This window comes from Taudactylus pleione, unplaced genomic scaffold, assembly GCF_031769625.1.
Source record: "Taudactylus pleione unplaced genomic scaffold, aTauple2 ptg001357l, whole genome shotgun sequence".
Classification (NCBI taxonomy): domain Eukaryota; kingdom Metazoa; phylum Chordata; class Amphibia; order Anura; family Myobatrachidae; genus Taudactylus; species Taudactylus pleione.
The window spans coordinates 194,325-206,457 of NW_028285757.1; the positions used below are offsets into that span (position 1 = coordinate 194,325).

The 12,133-nt window shown below is 42.2% G+C and overlaps 1 protein-coding gene across 1 annotated transcript in view; it reads right to left on the reverse strand.

Annotated features, from left to right (window-relative positions):
- LOC148443004 (complement C3-like) overlaps positions 1–12,133 on the reverse strand; it is a 124,351-nt gene that overhangs the window by 24,746 nt on the left and 87,472 nt on the right. The window contains exons 28-31 of the mRNA XM_088463399.1: positions 7,034–7,184; positions 5,353–5,516; positions 1,545–1,703; positions 1,311–1,370 (exon numbers count right to left, since the gene is read on the reverse strand). Of these exons, the coding sequence (XP_088319525.1) occupies positions 1,311–1,370; positions 1,545–1,703; positions 5,353–5,516; positions 7,034–7,184 (534 nt within the window). The remainder of the gene's footprint in view (positions 1–1,310; positions 1,371–1,544; positions 1,704–5,352; positions 5,517–7,033; positions 7,185–12,133) is intronic.

The following is a 12,133-nucleotide window of genomic DNA, read 5'->3' on the forward strand; positions in this document are numbered from 1 at the left end:
TAAAAGTACCAAAAAGTGTGAATTCTTAACATTATTTGAAATGAATATTCCAAATCTGATATTTAGTTATAAAAGTAAAGGTATTTTTTAATTTTATATAACTTTACACAAAAAACCTGAGGAGTATTACTTTTCTTAATACAGTACTATATCTGTACCGATGTGAAGGGAAGAGACCAGTCCACTAGACGATAGGCCAAAAGAGGTTCCTAAGATGACCCCTGGTGTACTCCCCTCTACAATCAGGGGGGCTGTAAGGATATGCTAAGTATTTTAAACATTGCACACAGCTGGCGCAGGCATTTTTCTAACGGTTTCACAAAAACACCTAGGCCAGCCATATGCGATGTTTAAAAATCTTGTTGCATCCTTATGGCCCCCCCCGAAATACCAGACTAAATGGGTTAAATGCATTTTTCACAACATCACAGTCGTTGGCAAATCGGCCATCAGATCGCCCAATCTCAGCCGATATCAGCCACAAAATTGGCCGATCTGACAGACGATTTTGCCAACGAAGGCGAAATTGACAGATTTCGCCTTTTATTTGAATCCGACCTTAGTTGCATTTCAGACACAGTGAAAAGCCACTTATAAAGTACTAAAGACACTAGGCTGAGACTTTAATAATAATAGAATTGCAGATTAAACTAAATGAAAAAGCCATCTAGCACTTCTTACACAGAATTAGAGTCAGTCACACACAGATGTAGAAATGCTGCACATGAACTATATCAGTGTAAGCTAAAAATTTTATTATGTGCTTCAAAGATTTTTCTTTTCCATTTATACGTATAAAATCCACATTTTGAGGGGGAAACATGCTCAGCGCAGGCCAAGTTATACGGGACCTGGCACGCTGAGAAGGACTTTTTGGAACGACTGAAGAAACAGTAATAAAGGACAGATCTGCACTATACAAAATAGGATCAATATAAAATACAAGTGGCTAAATTGATCTGGCCAATCTCTGGCTAATTTTGTGGTCATGGGACACCAACAGTACAGTCAAGGGATAACGGCACAGACTGACTATGTTTTATTTCCAATCAGATTGTGTTTTATTTCCAATCAGACTGTGTTTTATTTCCAATCAGATTTACCAACTTGTGATATAATGATCCAATACACTGTAATCGAATAATTGTAAATTAATTAGATTTTATAATTACCTTACATCGAGACAGAAATCACTGACGAGAATATATATTTTTTTACATTTTGCCCATGAATGATTACATTAACAGAATGTAATTCATAAAACCATAAAAAAGTAAATATATATGTAAACATTTCTATACTACACTCACCCTTAAAGTGCCTTGTCCTTTGCCTTTTGCAGTGACCTCAAATTCTCCATTTATTGCTGTCTGTAGAGAGACATATTTCTTCAGTTAAAACATTAAAACATTTCCAGAAGCTAAGCTAAGCCAATGTAACATTATATTCTGAGTATATTGTAGACATTTCCCACATTCCAATATCTGCATCACGAGGATAAGTACAACGTTTATCATTCCCCATATCATCATGTAAGTTCTCACCTGGTCCGATCGTGCCAGCAAGGCATTATTAAGATTAATGCGATGAGTTGTACTTGATGATCTGCCGGGGAGCTGGAAAGAGACGTCCATATCCAAATCCTTTGTAGGTGGGACATCTATCTGATACTGAGCAAGAGCTTGGAACACCATGATTGTAGCCTAGAACACAGAGATGTAAGACAATGTATAGGATCTGCTACATGAAAACACAACATTGACAAAAGCAGGGGAAACTGTTATTTTAAAGATATGCTTTTCAATCATATATAACTTTTGCCTCCAAACATTATTATTATTATTATTATTATTATTATTATTATTAAATACTGTAGCATTGTACTGAGATGTATTATTTATTAAGATCTGGCCAACTTTCTCACAGGCACATATACACAGTGTGGGGTAAAGCAGGTACTAATTACCAGAGCTTGCACATTTTAACACTTAGCGAAGTAATAACAATCTGACATGACCCCTCTCCCTGGTTTGGCCACACCCACTCTAGCACCTGGGTTGCCAAAGGGAAGGCCATCAATGGCTTACTAACCATGCAATGGATGACCATAAATTGTTTCACCAACCAATGGTCATCCCTGTTCTTTGACTGACTGACCCGTGGGCCAATCAGAACCTGGAGGAGAAGCTTTGTGGGTGTCAGGGCCAGAGATACAGTATACTCCCGACACCTTGTAAAAGAAAACAAAAAACATTTGGTTATGCTGTGCCATCGATGAAGGGAAATCATCTGGTTCTCCCCCATTGATGGTAAAAGCATTCAACATCAGCCATAAACCATCGATGATTATGAATCATCGATTGTCGATAGTCATCTCTAGGCTGCCATGTCTCCCTCATACTAATTGAAATGATACACCCATTGTATATGCTTGTCTTGTGCAAAATCAATTATTTATTCCTCTCTTGTGGTCTTGGTGGTAGTGCACATACAGACACTCTGGCCGGAATCATACCCCTGGTGCCAGTGCTGGGAGGTAGCAATACTAATGACTGTGAGAGAAATGCATGGAACTCTAGTTCAATTACCTCCTGTGCTACTATAGACCCATAATATTAAATAACAAGCAGCCAGTCTATGTATGCTCGAGGGTACGTTTATAAAAATAATGAGTGAACAGCTACAACAGAAAAAAAAACAACAACTGCAAATATGTAGATCAGACGTCTAATTATCAGATAAAAATACAATATTCTATTAACCCATTAGCTACTGGCGATGTGTTGTACCTATTGATTTAAATCAATTGTCAGTGTAGTAGTTGTAGAGACCAGAATATGAGGTATATAGCTTATTTATTGAGGTGTAAGATATGTTTACATTATAAAAAAAAAATATTAATATTAATATAGAAGTATGTAAAATTCAGATGGGTATCTTTCTTAGTTATTCAGTTTTGGTAAAACATATATTGTAATTCACAATCATTCATAAAATAGAAAATAATGACAAACCAGAAACACAATAAATACAGTATATATAAATAATTAATTAAATACATGGTCATCTATTTTAAACTTTTGTAGAGAGTAAGTAGAAATATCGGCCTGATTCTGAGTTGAAGGTAATTTGGACGCAGTTCCCAACCTTTCCTGTAATTGGAAGCCCCATGCCAACATCTGCTAATATTCAGAGGAGTATAGACCTACACAAATGCAATGACCACAGTCCTCTGAGAGAGGAGTCTTCAACACTAGTGTCAGCATTTGTACCAGCCCTAGCTGTGCACTACTAATCGCAGATTCCTGTGCAGAATGGGTCCTGCGTAGTCACACGTAGACCCTTCTATGACTCTGCTTGATTGAAAGGCAGAGGCATTTAAAGGACGGTGTGGGGGGAGGCTGGCTTTCCCGGAAACGGGGTGTGTGTCTGCCACGTTTTCCAGGAGTGGCAAGCCTAGGGACTGTGTCGACCAACGTAGTGCTCTGGGCTCGCAAGCCATTCAAGCCTGAGTAAACTGAGGCTTACTCAGCTTGCTGGTGGCCCGGCACCGGCCACCATCGCGTCTGCAGATGGTCGTGATGGTGATCCCAGCCTGCGACCTCCGTCGCAGTGCTGGGATCGCCAATGCAGCAGGGGTGTCATACACCTCCTACTGCATTTGCAAAATAGCAAGTATTGAATTGCAAAGCTGCCTGTGTGCTGCCTGTGTGCTTGTGTGCTGCCTGCGTGCCTGTGTGCTGCCTCTGTGCTGCCTGTGTGCTTATGTGCTGCCTGTGTGCCTGTGAGCTGCCTGTGTGCCTGTGTGCTGCCTGTGTGCGGCCTGTGAGCCTGTGTGCCTGTGAGCTGCCTGTGTGCCTGTGTGCTTATGTGCTGCCTGTGTGCCTGTGAGCTGCCTGTGTGCCTGTGTGCTGCCTGTGTGCTGCCTGTGTGCAGCTTTGCAATTGCAATCCTTGCTGAGCCAGGCCCAATGTCAGGAGCTGAGTTCTTTCTTCAGGAATGAATCTCCCAGAGAACAGAAGGTCCACTATGTGGAATACACTGTTCACCAATAAATCATTGATCCCAAATCCTCCTTCTATGCAGAGAATTCTAGCTACTGGTAAATGCTGGTAATATATTAGATGATTAGTTTGCGGTCACTTCTTACTGTAGAAAGCTTTTAAACCTGACACATTTCTCTGCAAAGCTGGAGATTTCTTTATAAGTGAAGGAATCATTTTTTCTACACAAATATGAAATAATTAAAAAGGATAACTAGACTTTCACATACTTATATATTTATATTTACAATTATTTTAACAATTAATGAATATTATGTGTTTTTTTTTTACTACATTGGACAATAGACTTTCAAAAACATCAGGTGGTAACTCTTGGCGTCACTGTATAAGTTGTAAGATTAATATATGTATTTCCAATATAATTTTAAATTCATACATCCTTGGCACCATATAACTAATTTATGGGTTTATTTGTGTGTGTTGCTTAGTCAGGGGGAAGACTTACGAGTTGAAGAAAGCTCTCATAGGTTGCCCATTTTACAATACTAATGTACTGTAACAGATAGAGAACTAGTTATCCCAACATTACAATATAAGTACATCATAGACTACTGTTTATCCCAACAAAATATTTGCTAACTTCTATGATTTGTCAATTAGACGCTCAAGATTATCTTAACTTGAGAAATTTTGGGATACACAATGACCAAGTTGTTTATTGGACCAATTGATGGTGATGTCCATTGCTGTAACTAGGGGTGTGCAAGCGATGCAGCCGCACAGGGCGCAGGGGTCTGTGGGCAGCACCGTGGCTCACCCACGGCTCCTACACCTGGCTAGCAGGGTGCCTGGAAACAGGACCGGCGCTAGGCTTCCCTGTGCCGAGCACCGTCTGTGCTGCACTGCCATTTCCCTTTCCTCTCTCTGTGTGTTTACACAATAACGGCAGCGGGAGGGTGTGGTAAGGTTCTCCTCTGATGAGGCATTCAGGCAGGGCTGGGCTCCGGACGATGGCCCAGCTAGCCAGTGCCTAGAACCGCCACTGCCTGGAAAGGCACCCAGAATCCTTGCAGCAGTGCCACCTGGAGCGTCCTTAGGACGCTTCAGGTGTGAACACCGCTGCCCTTGCTGCTGCCCGGAGCATCCTGAGGATTGCTGCAATTCCCGGTGACCGTGGCACCACCCCCTCTATGTAACATCACATAGAGGGGGTGTGGCCTGCATTGGGCGGCCAGACCGCTAGTTACGGCTCTGGTGATGTGCACCTAACTTAGACTCTTTCACACCCAGTTGAACTCTTTACATTTATACAGTCTGTCTATGTGAGAGGAATGTAGGAGTTACATACTTGTGTTGATCCCCAAACTTCTCCACGGAATTGCTGCTCTGTTATCCATTGTACTGCTGCTCCACACTGCTGAAATTTTTTTAGCTGGAGAAGTGCGAGGATTGCATAGGATGTAGCCTCCAGGGATAAGTGGTGGGAGCCCGGCTCTACCCAGTGACTGTTACCTGGTAAGAGATTTAAAGGCAGAAGCATATATACACCATCAATACATAAAGTATTTCCAAGGTGCTAGAATACACTGTTTGTGAACAGTTCATTACATAGCACATACTGTATGTAATCTATGTAATAATTGGCAAGGTCTGTCCCATCTCCCACATGCATTTGTGCACAGGCTGATTGTATGATAAGATGCATGCAAGATAAAGGGGGTCATTCAGACCCACTCGCGAGCGGCAGTACGCTCGCAAGTGGGTCGATGATCCCCACTGTGCATGCGCACGACGGAGGGAGCACCGTCGTGCGCAGGTGCGAGACCCGGCGAGCGACGGGCTTTCCATCGCTCGGGGTCTCGCACCAAAGGGGGCGTGCTGTCGATGTCGATGTGCCGGGGGCGAGCCTGCCAGACGAAGGCGTCCCATGGGAACGCCTACCGTCTGAAGCTGGCCCCACTGACATCACTAGTGATGTCAGTGGGAGTGATTTTGGCTCTGATAGAGCCAAAATCACTCCAGGGCTTGTGGCTGGGAAACCCGACCGCAGGGTTTCCCTCGCAAGTCCGATGGTCGCGATGGTCAAGACCATCGCGACCATCTTTTTGCACGCTCGTATATGCTGTGGGTGGTGACCCACAGCTATAAGATCATCCAGGAGGACGTTCCATTTTAATGGAGGAGGGCCCTGATTCAGAGCGAGCGCTCTGGTCAGAGCGTCCGGCTCTGAATCAGGGCCAAAGTGTGTATTTGCTTTGTTTTCAAAATCTGTATTATTTTATTTTGACCATAGGTTAGGTAATTTATATCTGAAGAAATTGGAAGGATGAGACCTTTATGTTTAGAATTAGTAAGAAATAGTATACTTATCCCTATATTTAAGGGAACAAATTACCTGTAACCTAATGAGCAAAACAACAGGTTGATATAGAGGTATATGGATGAGAAGAGTCCATGTAATATATCTTATGTGTTATGTCCTGCAGGTGCCATTACTATACCTATAGATGCAGACATCAGTCTCCCTGTGTCCTATGTGTTATGTCCTGCAGGTGCCATTACTATACCTGCAGATGCAGACGTCAGTCTCCCTGTGTCGTATGTTTTATGTTCTGCAGGTGCCATTACTATACCTGTAGATGCAGACATCAGTCTCCCTGTGTCCTATGTGTTATGTCCTGCAGGTGCCATTACTATACCTGTAGATGCAGACGTCAGTCTCCCTGTGTCCTATGTGTTATGTCCTGCAGGTGCCATTACTATACCTGTAGATGCAGACGTCAGTCTCCCTGTGTCGTATGTTTTATGTTCTGCAGGTGCCATTACTATACCTGTAGATGCAGACATCAGTCTCCCTGTGTCCTATGTGTTATGTCCTGCAGGTGCCATTACTATACCTGTAGATGCAGACGTCAGTCTCCCTGTGTCCTATGTGTTATGTCCTGCAGGTGCCATTACTATACCTGTAGATGCAGACATTGGTCTCCCTGTGTCCTATGTGTTATGTCCTGCAGGTGCCATTACTATACCTGTAGATGCAGACATCAGTCTCCCTGTGTCCTGCAGGTGTCCAGCTCTGGCCAGTGCATATGAAGTGATTGCAATAGAATACGGTTTCGTCAGAGATGGATATTGGTCATTTATAAAGGATATTGCACTGTCAATGCTTCCACGAAGATTCTGAAGTGAAGAAACAGAGTTCAGTTCTAATCAGCATTACTTGAATAATGATATTTGTGTTTTAGTAAAGGTTTTTATGGCACAGGAGACAAAGTGTTGTCAAATGTTGTTTCACTGACAGAACAGAATTTATTGTAGCATTGAAATAGAAGATACTGTTTTGAATTTTTTGCATTAAAATAACTGCCTATAAATAATAAAATGCCAAACCAATGATGACATTCATGCAATAAAAACCAAACTGTAGAGCATTAATTTCCGTTTTAGGTTAAACAGTTCCCACTTTCGCAGAAAAGTTTCCTATTGCAGAGAAAATGATGTGCAAAACTAAATGTGATTGCACATTGGTTGATATTAGTATAAACTCATTACTGCATTGTTGAGGCTTTTGGGCCATATTCAATTAGGGAGCGAAAAAACCATGCTGGACTTTTCGCTCCACATCGGTGGTTTTCCGGGGATAAAGTATCGGGCGCATGCCTGTTTTATCCCCATATTCAATTAGGAAGCAGCGAAAACCGTAGCCGGCGGAAAGGTAATTATCGGAAATAAATCGGGACTTTTCGGGAAATGTCCCCCTAAAGATATCCAGACATGGGGGATCATTATGGGTACCCCCATTTTAGCCTGCTGAAAGAAGTTGGGGTTTGTAAACACTGTGGCAGGTGCATAAATGCGGCTATTGAAGAAGTGGTGAAGAATAGCACACATAGGTTTTTGCGTCAAATTTGGGGTGCATGAAAATGGGTGCAAGCATATTTTAAAGTCCCTAAAATTATTTAAAAAAATTCTTCCAAAATGTACCTGCCACTACCCCGGCAATGAAGAAATCACCTGCCGCATATAAGAGAACCCCTCTGGATTTAATTTGGCTATTTTAGATGTGTGTTCCATAATTTTTTTTTTCACCCCAAATTTAAAGGTCATTTTTTGGGGTGTCCCGATTTTTTTTTTTTACACATATCTTTTTTAGGGGACATTCACAGGGGCGCAGGCTATTTTTTTTAAGCCTGCAACCCTAAACCCCAGTTCTGCACTTTTTTTCGCTAGCCGAAGGCTGGTGAAATCTTATCCCCGTTTTTTTACATTGACTTTTCGCACCAGCGAAAAGTCAATGTAATTGAATACGGGAATAATTGAAGTCGGCGAAAATGATGTAATCGGCGATAAATTATTGCCAATTCCGACATTTTGCCTCAAATTGAATACGGCCCTTTGTCCGTTAAGGTATTAGTGTTCATTCACAGTAAATTTTTTTATATAAAGTAGAAAGCTCTGGCAGACAGTATTATATTAAAAATGATTTATTATCTACCATATATATTAGATACTGATAAGAAATATACAATAATACAGCATAATAAACCATCCATATCACAAAGAAGCATGCATTCTTAATATTATTTAAACATTATACATTTTTTTTTCTCTGCTAAGAAACAGTACAAGCATCCACACTTGCAGCAACTCTGTTAATCAGAGCGGCACCTGAGACAGTCTCCTCTCAAATAATGTTGTTAATTGGAATCATCCAAAGGCAGTCTAATGCTGCGTATACACGCAGCAATTTAAGTGTACGATTTGAACGATAACGTTGCGTGGCCACGTATGGACGATAGCGATATCGTCCATCGGTCGTGCATGCCGGTCAACTTGCTTGATAACGAGCAAGTTACTATAGAGACCGTTGATCGCAGGTAGTATAAAGTCGACGGTGAGTAAGTGGTGTGCTGGATGATCGATATCGATCATCCAGCACACCAGGGAGGCTGCAAGACGATCAGCCAGCGATATCGTATCGCTGGCTGATCGCTCCGTGTGTAAATTGTTTCTCTTTTTTTCCAATCAACAAAAAAGTTATCTCCAATGTTGTATCCAATGAGTCTTTATAGAGAGATTTTGTACCGTTGTCTCAGCGATCACTTTAGTTTTACTAGTACAAAAGTTGCATGACTGACTCCAGCAGAAATGCTGTCTCACAGTAAAAACCGTTACTGCAAGCATGGATGCTTGTACTATTTCTTAGCAGACAAGAAACGTATAATGTTTAAATAATCTTAACAATGCATGCTCCTTTGGGAGATCGATGGTTTATTATGGTGTATTATTGTATATTTTTTTATCAGCTGGTAGTATCTAATATATATGGTAGATAATAAATCCTTTTTTAATATTATACTGTCTGCAGCGCTTTTTCCTTTATATAGAAAACATCTCTGCACTTGTGAGGGTTGAGTAATTCCCTTTTTCTCTGCAGAGCAGAAGGTAGATTAGTCCCACACTGAACTGTGTATATATATATATATTAGGGGTGTGCACCGGCCACTTTTCGTGTTTTGTGTTTTGGTTTTGGATCTGGATCTTTCTTCGTGTTTTGGATCTGGATTGGTTTTGCCAAAACCACCCTTCCGTGTTTTGGGTTCTGGGTTCTGGGTTTTGTGTTTTGGATCTGTATTTTTTTGAAAAAAAGCATAAAAACAGCTAAAATCACAGAATTTGTAGGTTTTTCAGCTCCTATGCTATTATTAACCTCAATAACCTTAATTTCCACTCATTTCCAGTCTATTCTGAATACCTCACACCTCACAATAGTGTTTTTATGTCCAAAAGGTTGCACCGAGGTAGCTGGATGACTATGCTAAGCGACACGAGTGGGCGGCACAAACACGTGACCCATCTAGGCGTGAAACTGCAGTGGCAGACAGGATGGTATTGAAAAACTAGGCCCCAAACTGTACATAATGCAAAGAAAAAAAAGAGGTGCAAGATGGAATTGTCCTTGGGCCCTCCCACCCACCCTTATGTTGTATAAACAGGACATGCACACTTTAACAAACCAATCATTTCAGCGCCAGGGTCTGCCACACAACTGTGGCTGAAATGATTGGTTCGTTTGGGCCCCCACAAAACAAGCTGGCAATTTATCTGTCCCTGCACAAACTGGCTCTACGGAGGCAAGATGTCATCCTCATCCTCCTCATCCACCGATTCCTCACCCTCTTCAGTGTGTACATCCTCATCCTCACAGAGTATTAATTCGTCCCTGCTGGAACCACAGGTCCCTCTGTACGTTCAGGAGGCTGGTCTCCCTGGAAGAGTTGATAATTCATTTTATGAACATCATCTTCTCCACATTTTGTGGAAGCAACCTCCTACGCCTTTCGCTGACAAGGTTCCCGGCTGCACTAAACACTCTTTCGGAGTACACACTGGAGGGGGGGCAACTCAGGTAAAATAGAGCCAGTTTGTACAGGGACCTCCAAATTGCTTCTTTTTCCTGCCAGTACAGGTACGGACTGTCTGACATGCCTACTTGGATGCTGTCACTGATGTAATCCTTTAACAGACAGACGCACGCTTGTCGCTGCTGCTTTGGGGATTCAAGTGCGGCTACAGCCCACACAATTCACAAAGACAGAAAAAAAAAAGAAGATTTTTATTGTTTGTGGAGCACACTTTGAGGGCTACACCACCCTTTAACAGACAGACGCACGCTTGTCGCTGCTGCTTTAAGGATGCAGGTGCGGCTACAGCCCACACATTTCACAAAGACCGAAAAAAAAAGAACAATATTTTAATTGTTTGTGTAGCACACTTTGAGGGTGTCACCACCCTTTAACAGACAGACGCACGCTTGTCGCTGCTGCTTTAAGGATGCAGGTGCGGCTACAGCCCACACAATTCACAAAGACAGAAAAAAAAAGAACAATATTTTAATTGTTTGTGTAGCACACTTTGAGGGTGTCACCACCCTTTAACAGACAGACCACGCTTGTCGCTGCTGCTTTGAGGATGCAAGTGCGGCTACATCGCACACAAGTCACAAACACATAAAAAAAATAGTTTTTTATTTTTTGGAGCACTTTGAGAGTTACACCACCCTTTAACAGACAGACGCACGCTTGTCGCTGCTGCTTTAAGGATGCAGGTGCGGCTACAGCCCACACATTTCACAAAGACCGAAAAAAAAAGAACAATATTTTAATTGTTTGTGTAGAACACTTTGAGGGTGTCACCACCCTTTAACAGACAGACGCACGCTTGTCGCTGCTGCTTTAAGGATGCAGGTGCGGCTACAGCCCACACAATTCACAAAGACAGAAAAAAAAAGAACAATATTTTAATTGTTTGTGTAGCACACTTTGAGGGTGTCACCACCCTTTAACAGACAGACGCACGCTTGTCGCTGCTGCTTTGAGGATGCAGGTGGAATCTAGACGGGATTTGGAACCGAGGACACACTACCTCCATCAATTGTCTAAATCCCACTGCACTAATGTCGGATACCGGACGCACGTCTAACACCAACATAGCAGTCAAGGCCTCAGTTATACGTTTTGCTTCAGGATGACTGCTGTCGTACTTCATCCTCATCGCTAGGGACTGTTGGAGGGTCAATTGTTTAGTAAAAGTAGTGATATTCCTACTTCCTCTCTGGGATGATGAACAACTCCCAGCAGCAGCAACAGCACTAGGAGGAAGTGGTTCTTGATCTTTCCCTATTTTATTTTTATCGGAGAAAGTTTGGTCCTCCATTTATGTTATATTGATATATATACGTGCGGCTAAAGCGCACACAAACACTGAAAATATTTTTTTATTTTTGCTGGAGAGTAGTGCACTTTGTGGGTTACACCACCCTTTAAGAAATGAGCCAGCCGGCTCTTTACTTATGGGACACAGGCGCACGCTTGGCGCTGCTCCTTTGTTGATGCACGTGCAGCCACAGTGCACACAAGTCACAAACACAGAAAATATATATTTTTTTGGTTTGGAGTGTACTTTGGGGGTTACAGAACCCTTTAACGGTCAAGCCAGCCGGCCCTTTACTTATGACACAGGCGCACGCTTGGCACTACTTTGTTGATGCACGTGCGGCTACTGCGCACACAATTCACAAACACAGAAAATAATTTTTTTTTTGGTTTGGACTGGAGTGTACTTTCGGG